The sequence below is a fragment of the Cicer arietinum genome, chromosome 6 (genome assembly GCF_000331145.2).
Source record: "Cicer arietinum cultivar CDC Frontier isolate Library 1 chromosome 6, Cicar.CDCFrontier_v2.0, whole genome shotgun sequence".
NCBI lineage: Eukaryota > Viridiplantae > Streptophyta > Magnoliopsida > Fabales > Fabaceae > Cicer > Cicer arietinum.
Window position 1 is genome coordinate 7928568 of NC_021165.2, and position 12219 is coordinate 7940786.

A 12219-nucleotide genomic window follows, 5' to 3' on the forward strand; every position below is an offset into this window, starting at 1 on the left:
AAAAATATAATTAAATATTTTAATTATTGTTAGAGTTCTAATTATTTATATTTTGATAGTATTTTAGGTAGGAACTAATTGCCTATTTTTTTTTTTATGAAAATCAAAAGTTGTTTTTATTTTTCTTCAACAATCAAATTGAATTTTACAAAATTTCTCATAGAATAAAACTGAGTATTCATTCAAAAATTAATTAAAAAAAATAAAAGACTTAATTAAATATTTGATCCCTCTATTATATCATACTTATAAAAAAAATTTTAAATCGTAATTTTTAGCTTCTTAAATGATATACTTGTTGTAATCTTGGTTAAGATTTAAATTCTTTGTAAAAAAATAATGATGTGTTATAATTTTAAATGACGTGATATTAAATAAGTCCATATAACAAAATACACATAGATTTATATATACTCATCTTATCAAACATTAACAATTATACGTTTAAAAAATAAAAAATAAAAGATGAATATCAATTCACATGTATTTTGTCATGTCAACTTTTATTGTTTGAAAGATTTTGCCATGTGAACTTGTTTAATATTATGTCATTTAAAAATATACCCCATTGTTATTTTTGGAGTAAAAAACCTAGACTGTGACCAATTTATTACAAATGTGAAATTTGAGAATAGAAAATACTATTTTATAAAAGGAGCCTATATTTTTTTTTATTAAAAAATAAGACTATTTATGTGAGAATGGTAAAATAAGAAGAAAAATAAATAAATAAATAAATAAATCATTGAAATTGTAAGTCGGTCAAATTAGTCTCTTAATTTTATAAATTGACAAATATATTATGGAAATTATACACTATCAATCGAATTAGTTCATGATAAATTGTTTCCGTGAGATATTATATGATATTGTATCTAAATATGAAGCTTATCAACGTTGATTTCACGTCAATATCATATTTTTGAAATTGCTAATGAATTATGTATTTCAAAGACAAATTTATAAGTAATTAAAATTATGTATAAACTAATTATTGACAAGTTAGTCAATAACATATTTAAATTTTATAAAAAATTGAATTAATACTACGACGAAATTAATATAAAATCAACGTAAAATAAGTACATATTCAATTAATATTCAATTAATATTCAATTAATATATGACAAATCAAAATCTTTAACAATAAAAATTTAATTAAATATTTTACTATTTTAAGATTTAGTTCACAATTGGCAGAATTTAAGAATTAAATTATCTAATTTAGTATCCCATATATGAGTTTGTCTATTTACTGTTGGACTTGTTGTCAAAAAATAAAAAATAAAAAAATAAAAAATTGAACTTGTCTCGCGCACCATAAAAGTTGAAGGAGGATTGGGTGTGGATCTTATCTGCAACATACATTTGCTGTTAACAAGAGAAAACAAAGAGAGTGCTAAAAATGCTGAGCCTCTCCGTTGCTTCACCTTTTTCTTCTTCAACGATTTCCTTTCTTCCAAAACCCTTACAATTCAGAACTTCCTTTAATGGCATTCGGTTACGTCACCCCGGCACGTGCACAATTCCATCGACGAAACGTGCCGCTTCGGTCTCAGTGGTGATGATGGCAAAGAGAGAAGAGGAATTGAAGGAAATAAGAACGAAAACCACTGAACAAATCAATGAAGAGGTTATGGAACTTAAGGGAGAGTTACTCATGCTTCGCCTTCAGAAATCTGCTCGCAATGAGTTTAAGTCCAGTGATTTCCGTCGCATGCGCAAGACGGTATTGTCCTTTTACTTCCCTCACAGTTTCTCTTTAAATTATTGCTTCAATGTTGTAGTAAATTGAGTTATTCTTTCGTTACATTTGCTTAATTTTTAGGAATAAATTGCTCCTCTATATGTTTTTAAACAGTTTGAATTTTTCTGTACAATTTCTTTATCATAAGCTTGTTGGAATTCAAAATAAGCTAATCTACAGAAATTTATAGCGTTCATTTTTTTCCATTCTGAATAATGAGTAAGGGGAATGGAGTTTGTGAAATTAGGAAGGAATGGAAATGTAGTGCACAAAAAAAAAACCATCCAAGTTCGTCATTTTCATTGTATGATTTCAATTGCTCTATAGTTATCAATGTGTTTAGAATTTAACGCTATATCATATCATTGCGTAATTTGAATAAATTGCTATTATTCCGTGATACCACATTTAGTATAAAGTGGTGTCAATAGCCCCTATTGTGGCGCTATAGTACTATAGCATAGCAGAATTTAAACAGACAGCTATTTTCCTCAATTCGCAATTGACAACATTGTTCTATAGTTATTGTGGATAAACAACTAGCTTGTTTTGGCTGGGGTAAGGTTGTCACAAACATCTTTGAGAATTTCCTGATGATATAGTCTGTTCTGTTTTATCGACCTATTTTTTCTTTTCGGATATAATTCATTTACCATAGGTTCATGGTTAACAACAGTGTGTGGTTTTTTGGTGAGAGTTGGAGCAAGAAGCCTGTATGTTCACATACCATTTGTATTCTTTTCTCTGTGTCTACTCTACCAAACTTAGGGTAAAATTTGAAGGCACCAGAGAAATTTATCCGATGCAACAATGAATTGAACATCGGAAGGAAATGCCAAGGGATCTGACTTGGTTGTATTTTAAGCAATATACCTTATGTACTCATCATGATGTCAATCACACATTGCGGCACAGAGCAGCTGATCCCAAACTCATTTGTTGTTTTAGTTGTTTTGTTGCAGTATATAATTTATGTCATTAAAAAGTTAGTATTTGAGGATTCTTGTTTCTTATACTCACAGATTAAATCTATCACAGGGTCATCAATTTGAATCTCTTATGGCGTAATTTCCTCACTCTTTAGGTCTTTGAGGAGAGAACTCCCCTAGAAACCAATTTATGCTATGTTATTCTAGTCTAATCTGACTGAGACCTGCAGCCAATTCTGGCAGTTTAGGCCCATCCCATTCATCCGTTGCTAGATAGAGGAATTACGCCAGCGCCACTATACCCCTGGCTCGCGACACTTCACTGAAAATGAAAAGGAACTGATGTGGGTGGGTTCAGTGTCTCACCTAAGTGGTTCCCATCATCCTTTGGTGATTGACCGAACACAAAGGCTTGGATATATGTCATTAATTGACTGAATTGACCTTTGACCCATTCATTTGATTCCGATGGCTGGCATAGATCTATGACTTGTGGCCCACTCCATGGAACTAGGTTTGTCATTTGCATAATCAGTTGATCATCTTGTAACTTCTGTGTGTTTTTAAAGTTTTGCTAGAGGCACTGCAGTTTATCAAACTTAGTTTTTCTTCGCAAATTAGTGTGCAAATGCCTTTGACTTTAGTTATTTGGACATAATGTCATGTGACTCCGCTCCCAATTGTGTTCTCGCAGCCTCTTCTTACACTCCGTGTACAATTGATTGAAAGGGCTCCATGCCCTCCCATCCCCTTCTCTTTCCATCTTTTAAATTATTAACTTTCTCCGCTCTTTCTGCTGATATTCTATGATAAGAACTGGAATTACAATTGATAGCAACTGGAATTGACTTTAGAAATAGTTGGAGAAATCCAAAGAACTAGCCCTGATTACACTAGACAAGAAGTGTAGGGGTACATAGAAACAGGAAGAGAAAATAAGGAAAACTTCTCTGGCCTGTGGCAGTTGCCACCCCACAATTGCATAATGATATCCTATCCCTCCACACCTCCATCCTTTGCCTCATATTCACAATCATCTCCATTGATAAACACATCTCACATTGCCCTCCTCTACTGCCACATGTTTGTTAGAATCCAGCACAACAGAATCCCCTTCACTAGTAACAGACTCTCCTCCACTGTTCCTACCTCGATTTCTATATATCCTTGCTCCTTTTTTCCCTTTTGCAATACTCCACCCTAACGCGAGGGCGCTAGGACTCAGTAGTCAAAGAAGCAGCACATTAGGATTTAGAAATTATAATGCTTTGATTCCATGGTGAAAACAAGATATGCCACAATAGAAAGAGTGGAGAGAATCACAATATGGCCCTAGCTGGTCCACCATCATTTATTTACAACCCTTAATAAGGTATAACTTCAGATGATACTATAGAGCTTTACTGACAGGTAAAAGACCTTTCTTTGGGTCGGCGTTTCCTGTCTTTGTTATTTTTGGATGAATGATTATTGTTAATTATCAATGCAGATTGCTCGCATGCTTACTGTGAAGCGGGAAAGAGAGATTGAGGAGGGAATAGGTAAGAGGTTGTCCAGAAAGCTTGATAGAAAATGGAAGAAAAGCATTGTTGTAAGACCACCTCCATCTTTAGTGAAGCTTCGGGAAGAGGAAGCAGCTGAAGAAGCTGCGGAAGCTGGAAAAGCTGCATGAGCCAACACATTAAATATGCAAGTTATAGAGTTACGTGGTTAAATTATTGTTGTTAGTCATTGTTTTTATTGTTTTGGTGGATGTTGTCATCTTGTTGTATAATATCTTGGTTGTAGTGATCAACGTTTCTTCATGCTCTAAGGTTTTATTTATGCCTTGTATTTTGTAAGAAAAGAGACATGATCAAAATCATGGTTCACCGCCTTCAAATTAGGTAAACAATTTTTTTATCTGACCAGGAATTTCAAATTCATTAGATATTTGTTTTTCATATTCCGTAACATTTTTTTTAGGTATTATTATGTATCTTTTTTGTTTTTTGAAACGAAAAAGGAATTCAATTTATTGCTTAATAGATGATTTAAAATGGTCTCGGACGCTTATAAAACGCTGATTAAGTCTTTATCAATTTCTATTACTTAATGAGGGAACGATTTGCAACATCTTATCTAAAACAATTATTGAAATGATCCGTCATTCAATGTTTATTAGTCTTCTTCCTCTCAAGATCGTCCTTTTCTTTTGTTTCTTTTTCGTCGTCCCTTTGTTAGTTCTTCCCTGATTATTGAATTCTTGCAAAGAGTCCAAAACCAATTCAAGATGGCTCTATGCAAACGCAACAGATCATTCTTGAAAAAAAATTTAAAAGCCATCCAGCAAACATTATTTCTAAAATTAGCTCATTGTATTTAATTACAAGAATTATCTGTTAGTTTACGAAATTGGCCTTTGCAATTTTGAAAAATGACAAGCTTTGCCCTTACGGCATTGCTAGGGTTGAGGTTGTTGCATTCTATCTTTGATTTGAAATTCCATTTTTGAGCTGCCGCGTTTTATTTTCCTCTTTATGGAGTCGTCAACGAAGACAGTCTCTTCGCTGATGAACCACTGAAACCTCGCCGACTCTCTTCGCCTCCTCCCACACCGCACAAGTTCATTAACACCATTCCTTCCCTGATTATTGAACTCTTGCAAACAAGCAGAATCATTACAAAAATGGATGATGAAATGGACAAAGAAACCATTTCAGATGATAAACAAGCAGAAGCAGAAGCAGCGTTACAAAAAAAGCACTTATCAATGCTAGAGCGTCTCTCCAAACGCCAACAAACCCGTTCTATCAACATCGAACCTTCCACCGAATCAACTTCTTCCTTCCTCTCACGTTTCACTCAACTTAAATCCTCTATCGAATCTCGCCTCTCCGAATCCCAATCCATTTCCTCCGATCCATCTCAACTCAAACCGCATTTCGATAAAATCTCCGAATCAATCTCCGATTTAGAAAAATTCGTCGCTCAAAGCTCCTATTTCCTTCCCTCTTACGACGTTCGATCTTCTCTTAAAACTGTCTCCGATTTGAAACGCAGCCTCGAAAACCTAAGCTCCGAACTCATCCCTAAAAAGAAATTCTCGTTCAAGAACAAAGTCAGTAAGAAAGATTCAGATTCCGTTATTCCAGAATCCAAACAACCAATAGTTCCTGTTCGAGATTCGGTCCAATCGAGTGAAAGCTTCGCGGCACGTGATTCTCCAGGGTTTAGGAACAAATTCGGTGAGGTATTGGTTGGGGAGTTTAGCGAAACGGAGGTTGGGGAATTTACAGTTTCGGATCTCGATTCATGTGAAGTGAGAATAATTGGATGCGTTAGGGCGCTATTTGTTCATAGATTGAAGGATTGTAGGGTTTATGTTGGGCCGGTGACGGGATCGGTTCTAATTGATGAAGTTGAGGGTTGCGTTTTTGCTATGGCATCGCATCAGATTCGGATTCATCGTGCTAGGAGAAGTGATTTCTACCTTAAGGTTAGGAGCAGACCTATAGTGGAGGATTGTAGCGGCATGAGATTCGCGCCATATTGTTTGAGTTACCGAGGGATTGAAGAGGATCTTTCATGTGCTGGTCTTGATGCTGAGACAGGAAATTGGGCCAATGTGGATGATTTCAGGTGGCTGCGTGCGGTGCAGTCTCCGAATTGGTCGATTTTGCCGGAGAATGAGAGGGTTGGGACTGTTGATATATCTAATGCGGACAGTAGGATGGAGGAAATTTGATTTGAGTTGTAGAGTTGATGTTATGTAAGATTGTTTATTTTTATCTTTTTATTACTGTTGAGAGCCATTTGATTCTTGTTCAGCCTAGGAATGCTCTCTTTAGAGGAATTTGACTTCGAGATTAATGTGATTTTGGAAATACAAATGGTTTTGGATATGCATCTTTTTCATTATTGTTTATTTTTGCAAAGGATATGCATCTCCTTACTGTGATGTGAGGATTTTGAAGTTATGATTGTAGAAGGTACTATAAATGTCTCTTTTGTAAAAGTAAAAGATCCCATGGATGTGTTACCACATTCCATTCGAGCTTCTTTATTCTCTACTAATACCCCACAATTATAAGGCAGGACCATCCATGACTTTTTTTTACAGCAGGACCATCCATGACTTTTTTTTACAGCAGGACCATCCATGACCTTATATGTGCACTATAAAGCGTGCTATAGCTACTTGATTGTGTTTTTCCATCTCAATCTGGCTTTCTTGCAGATTGGTATTAAATATAAAATGTTGAATCAATTAGACGTGCGAAATGTGATCAGGATTTGATCTGGTTTCCTGACTTATGTTTGAAGTTACTAAACAGGTGGAAGAATTTGAAAAGGCATGAAGAACTCAAGCTTTTTATCACAATTTGTTGCTACTGCCTCCTCCTCCGCCACCCATGCTTCTGCTGCGCCTTTGCCTGCGGCTGTGCCTGCGCCAACATTGGGTTTAAATCAGTCGATTTGGATTAGATCCGAAATTAAATGAGTGAGTCAAAATCCAAATTAGGTTGGTTTGAGTTGCGTGTTTATCTGTATCAATGAACACCCCAATTGTAATGATTTTTATTTTTTTTATTTTTATAAATGGCAACTAATGTTGACAATATTGAATTAATGTTTTGACCTGAGTTTGTAATTAAAGCTTTCCCTGACATTAAGGTTGACGAAGTTACAAAGCGAAATATGCCAAACTGTGTGTTTAATGTTAGAACATGGAACTCATAACTACTAGGTTGAATTCCATAACTAATTATTTCTTTAAAATGGATCAACTAAAGGCAAAAATGCACTGGCAATGAGTTACGTATCTGAGTTATGCTCACTTTTGCAAAACACTAGCTTTGGGTGGAATGTAGGAACCAACACTCTTACTGCAAGTGAAAAGGTCAAAATTATCGTTAGATATAGTTTAATTTTTATTGGTTTTAAGTTACTCATTATCTTTGATCTCCTCATTACTACTAAGTTTTATAGCTTTTTTAGTATTACAGGTGTGATTGATTGTTTAGAGAAAGTGAGAAGAGAGAAGTAAGTTAAAGTGTGTAAAAACATAGAAAAATGTGATAAATATAGTAGATTTAAGGTATTGTTTGTTATAAGAGAATGAGAAAAGAAAGAAGTGTAGATTTGATAGAAAGTGGTAAAAGATAAACATTTCTTAGTACTTTGACTCTAAGGATAACACTTTATTTGGATATGTGGTGAATGGACATAATTTTCTTAATACTTTGTTTATGATTTTTATGATTGTATACTTCTTTCTATTTGTTGAACAATTGTATGCATGTTTTTGTGAGTTGTTTTAAATTTTATAGTGATGTTATCAAAAATTTTATTGAATATGTTGTTCTTAAAGTGATGATGAATTTGCAAAAGCTTTATCCTGCTGTAAATTTGTTGTTAAAGTATTAAATGGATCTAAAATAAATTGTCTTCATCTATTTCGAGTGAAGAAAGATTAAAGAAAGACCAATTTATTAATTTTTGTAATGAATTGAAGGGAAAAGAACTACTTGGCAACTCAAGGAATGTGCTTATTGAAGAGAATGTTGCACTTTTTTTATTTATAATTGGTCATAATGTTAGTCATAGAGTTGCTTCAAAGAGATCAAATTGCTTTCAGCATTCCACAAAATTAATCTCACAATTTCAAACAAGAGTCCATAGAATTGCGCGAAAGAATAACCAAAAATATTATCATTGGTTCAAGGTATGTATATCATATTATCAAAACTATGAGTCTTGTTTACTTATCCACATTATTTTGTTATGGTTCTTTTTGTTTGGGTTATGCATTATAAAATTGCATAGGTGCAATAGATGGTACACATATAAGTGCATGGTTTTCACAAAGAAAAATCTTTATTTAGAGGTAGTTACGCAAATGTCATGTGTGTTTATGATTTCAATATGATATTTACATATGTATATTCGAGGGTGAGAAAGAAGTGCACATGATTAAATTTTTTTTTTTATTGATGTAATTACTAATCCAAATGCATGATTTGTTTGGCCACCTAGAGGTAAATAGTAATATCATAATAAAATTGTGTCTTATTGACGAATTTAACAAGTTGAACTAACATATTTTTTATGAAAGTTTATTTTATCTCGCTGATTATGAGTATCTATATACTGGAGATTTGTTTGTAGAATTGAAGGATATGATGCACAAGAATATAGAGGCCAAGATAGACATCTTAAGAGTCTCGAAGAGTTATTTAACTATATACACTCATCTCTATACGACAATTATTTTGGACGTTGAAAAATAGATTTTTCTATTTTGAAGCTTATATTTCCTTGTAACCCTTATTTTCAAAAGCTCCTTATAACTACTTAATGGAGATTTCTTAAATACTTGTCTTGATTTAGTTTGGTTTGGTTTGATGTTTATGTTATTTATAATATTTGGATAGAATTTTTTTTTTCTGTAAGTTTTTATTATGATGATTAAATAAATCTATTAGTTACAAAAAATTATTGATTCAATTAATTAAAATTTTGCTTATTACCAAACAATTTTTATTTTACTTTTTTCTCGGAAATTGTTCTTAAAAATTTATTTACAAAATACTCTTAGGTCACTATTACAAGTAAAAAATATTTTTTTTAATTATTATAAGAAAAAAATTAACTACTTTTATATCATTTAATGCTATTATTTCTAATACAACTTTTATTCAATTTAAAACATTTAATATAAATAGTTAAGTGTTTGATGTTAAAAAGAGACAATTTAGTACATTTAATTTATATTTTATATGAAATTTAAAAAAATAATTTCACTTATTACACTTCTTAATGTTTTTAAAAGTAGTTTTTTTTTTTGTTTATAATAACAACGTTATCAAACAATCCTTAAATATTTTAAAAATCATTTTTTCTCTTCATTTTTTAAAGAAATTGCCTTTTTTTTTCTTTTCTTGAAAAGCACACCTTACAAATAAATAGAAGTACACTTTTTTTTAACACTATTGTTATTAGAAAGCTGTCACCATTGATGATAAGATTAGACCTTGATTTTGCAAAAGTATCATCTTCGTTGTTAAATATAGGATCTTTTTAATTAAATTACTGGTATAAAAAAAATTGATAATAATAATACTAAATTATGATTTAATTTTTAAAAGAAATAATTAGTTAATAATTTTAATTATAATATTTACTATTGATTATAAAAATATAAATTAATTAAAGACATATTAATAAACAAATAATTAATGCAGTATTTAATAATATATAACTTTTGTAGACTATAATTTGTAGCTATTGTAAAATCACATAAAGATACCATGATTTTACTTATGCCACCTCTTATTTTTCAAACTTAGTGACTTTTCTTCTCAACTCTTATTCTTGAGAGAAAAATCATTATGCACACCATTGATTTAATCATTTTATTATATGATTTTAACTTCCACCGATTAATAATTATACAATATATAATTCATATTAACAAAAGTGTTAATGTTTACAATGAATATTTATTAAATCATATATTTAAATATTTTTAATTTTAATATCAAAATAAAAATGCTAATTTTTATACATTCATTTAACACTTTATTTTTTATTTTTTTATTTCTCTGTTTCTATCACATGACCAACATATCACATTTATCATTCGATTCTCTTTATTTCTTTATCTATCAAGGTTTAAAATGAATTTAGGTGGATGAATTCTTCATTTCACCACTTTTATAAATGATCAATCTATGATTGATACTTAAAAATCATAAGAAATTCTAACAATTGATTATACTTTTAAAAATTAATAGTTTGTGCTCTTCTTGATCTTTATAAATAAAATTATAACTTAATTTATATTGATTAAATACACAATACATTTTTTTTAGTTAAATTAAAATTATTATTTCAATCATAAAAATAAAAATAACAGTTAATATATACTTCTAAAAAATAACGTTTATAATTATTTAAATTTTAAACATTTTTTAAAAGTAATCCAAAATACTTTTTGGTGAAGATAAAGGATAAGTAATTGGCCTTTTTGACTAAAGAACACGTGCCCTATGTACAGACAAAAGCAACGTGCCCTCATATTTTCAAATTTGGACAAACCATTACCATATTTAAAGGAATCATTTCAGTCACCAAAAACTCACTCTTCCCATACACCATTTTTGACATTACCAGTTACACATTCAAAATGCATAATCACACCGAAACACAACAAATAAAATCAAATAACCTGATCATTCCCCTTCACAACCTCTCCAAACTCAACACCCAAATCGATTCTCTTAAACACTTCATATTTCAATCCATCAACACCAATACTCTCCTCTCCAAACACCACTTAGACACACTCTCCAACCAACTCTCCTCATCCATTCGCCACGTCATCACCAACGCTTCCGCACTTCTCGCCGCATCTCCCGTAACCGTAACCGTTTCTCCAACGGTTAACGAACACTCCGAAACTGTGGAACTCAACGCGGTTGAACTTCTCGCAAAGCACTTTCACTTCTGCGAGATTTGCGGGAAAGGATTCACGCGCGACGCGAATATGCGTATGCACATGCGGTCGCACGGGGAACGGTTTAAGACTCGTGAAGCGTTGCGTGGTGGTTGTGGTGTGAGGGAAGCGCGCTTAACGGCGACGCGGTTTTCTTGTCCTTTTGAAGGATGCAAACGGAATAAGTTGCATAAGAAGTTTATGCCGTTGAAGTCGGTGTTGTGTTTGAGGAACCATTTCAAGAGGAGTCATTGTCCGAAAACTCACACGTGCGATCGGTGTAAGAGGAAGAGCTTTGCGGTAATTTCGGATTTGAAGAGTCACGTGAAGCAGTGTGGGGGAGAGTCTACGTGGAAGTGTACGTGCGGAACCACGTTTTCAAGAAAAGAGAAACTGTTTGGACACGTGGCAAGGTTTGAGGGGCATTCGCCGGCGGTTGAGGTGGGGGAAGAAGAGAAAAGAAAAACTATGGAGGCGGCGCCGGCGGAAGGGGATAGGTTACCCGAAGGTTTCTTTGATGATTTGGAAAAGTTTTGGGTTTGACTCTTTTTAGAACAAATAACTTTGGATTTAAGATGATATTAATTATTGGAAGAATTTTTATTTCTCTAAATTAACGATCACCAATGTAAAATTTCACTTCATGAAATCAAGGCCTCAACCCGATGTGCAACTAACCATTTTGAATAAGATTTTGTTTTATTAAAAGTGATTTAAATATAAAATCATTTATATTCATTCAGCCTTAAACCTTCAAAATACTTATTAGTTTACGAATATCACACCATTTAGAGGCAAAATAAATTACAATCAATCATCAAAATAGGTAAACACCAATTTTATATGTCCGAAATTAGTTTTCACTCTCTAAAACCAAACACATAATATTTGATTTTAGTTTTGCAACATCTTTTAAGTGTTATCAAGTAGAATTTATTTTGCTTCTAAAATTGATTTCGAACTTGAAATTAAGATTTATTTAAGTGTTATCAAGTAGAAATAATTTTAATTTTAAATTGATTTTAAATTTAAAACTAAAATTTATTGATTATATCCAAATGTAA

At 32.1% G+C, this 12219-nt stretch overlaps 3 protein-coding genes across 4 annotated transcripts; all 3 read left to right on the plus strand.

Moving 5' to 3' along the window:
• Positions 1-1305: 1305 nt before the first annotated feature.
• Positions 1306-4601, plus strand: LOC101509421 (large ribosomal subunit protein uL29c). Its single transcript, XM_004504023.4, has 2 exons — positions 1306-1729; positions 4166-4601. The coding sequence occupies exons 1-2, from the start codon at positions 1406-1408 to the stop codon at positions 4346-4348; spliced, it is 507 nt and encodes a 168-aa protein (XP_004504080.1). The 5' UTR covers positions 1306-1405; the 3' UTR covers positions 4349-4601.
• A 187-nt stretch (positions 4602-4788) lies between these two features.
• On the plus strand, positions 4789-7355 carry LOC101509748 (tubulin-folding cofactor C). Of its 2 annotated transcripts, none has more exons than XM_027335609.2 (2): positions 4789-6427; positions 6982-7355. In XM_027335609.2, the coding sequence occupies exon 1, from the start codon at positions 5345-5347 to the stop codon at positions 6401-6403; it is 1059 nt and encodes a 352-aa protein (XP_027191410.1). In that variant the 5' UTR covers positions 4789-5344; the 3' UTR covers positions 6404-6427; positions 6982-7355. The 2 variants fall into 2 exon arrangements, with proteins under 2 accessions (XP_027191410.1, XP_004504081.1); XM_004504024.4 differs by having other exon boundaries at positions 6993-7355.
• A 3432-nt stretch (positions 7356-10787) lies between these two features.
• Positions 10788-11863, plus strand: LOC101510069 (protein SENSITIVE TO PROTON RHIZOTOXICITY 1-like). Its single transcript, XM_004504025.4, has one exon. The coding sequence runs from the start codon at positions 10847-10849 to the stop codon at positions 11696-11698; it is 852 nt and encodes a 283-aa protein (XP_004504082.1). The 5' UTR covers positions 10788-10846; the 3' UTR covers positions 11699-11863.
• The last annotated feature ends 356 nt before the right edge of the window (positions 11864-12219 follow it).

Excerpts from the sequence above, each read along its gene's own strand:
- LOC101509421 (XM_004504023.4), top strand. The coding sequence starts at position 1,406 with ATGCTGAGCCTCTCCGTTGCTTCACCTTTTTCTTCTTCAACGATTTCC. Across the intron at positions 1,730-4,165 it reads TCCGTCGCATGCGCAAGACG|ATTGCTCGCATGCTTACTGT; the intron begins GTATTGTCCTTT and ends TTATCAATGCAG.
- LOC101509748 (XM_027335609.2), top strand. The coding sequence starts at position 5,345 with ATGGATGATGAAATGGACAAAGAAACCATTTCAGATGATAAACAAGCA.
- LOC101510069 (XM_004504025.4), top strand. The coding sequence starts at position 10,847 with ATGCATAATCACACCGAAACACAACAAATAAAATCAAATAACCTGATC.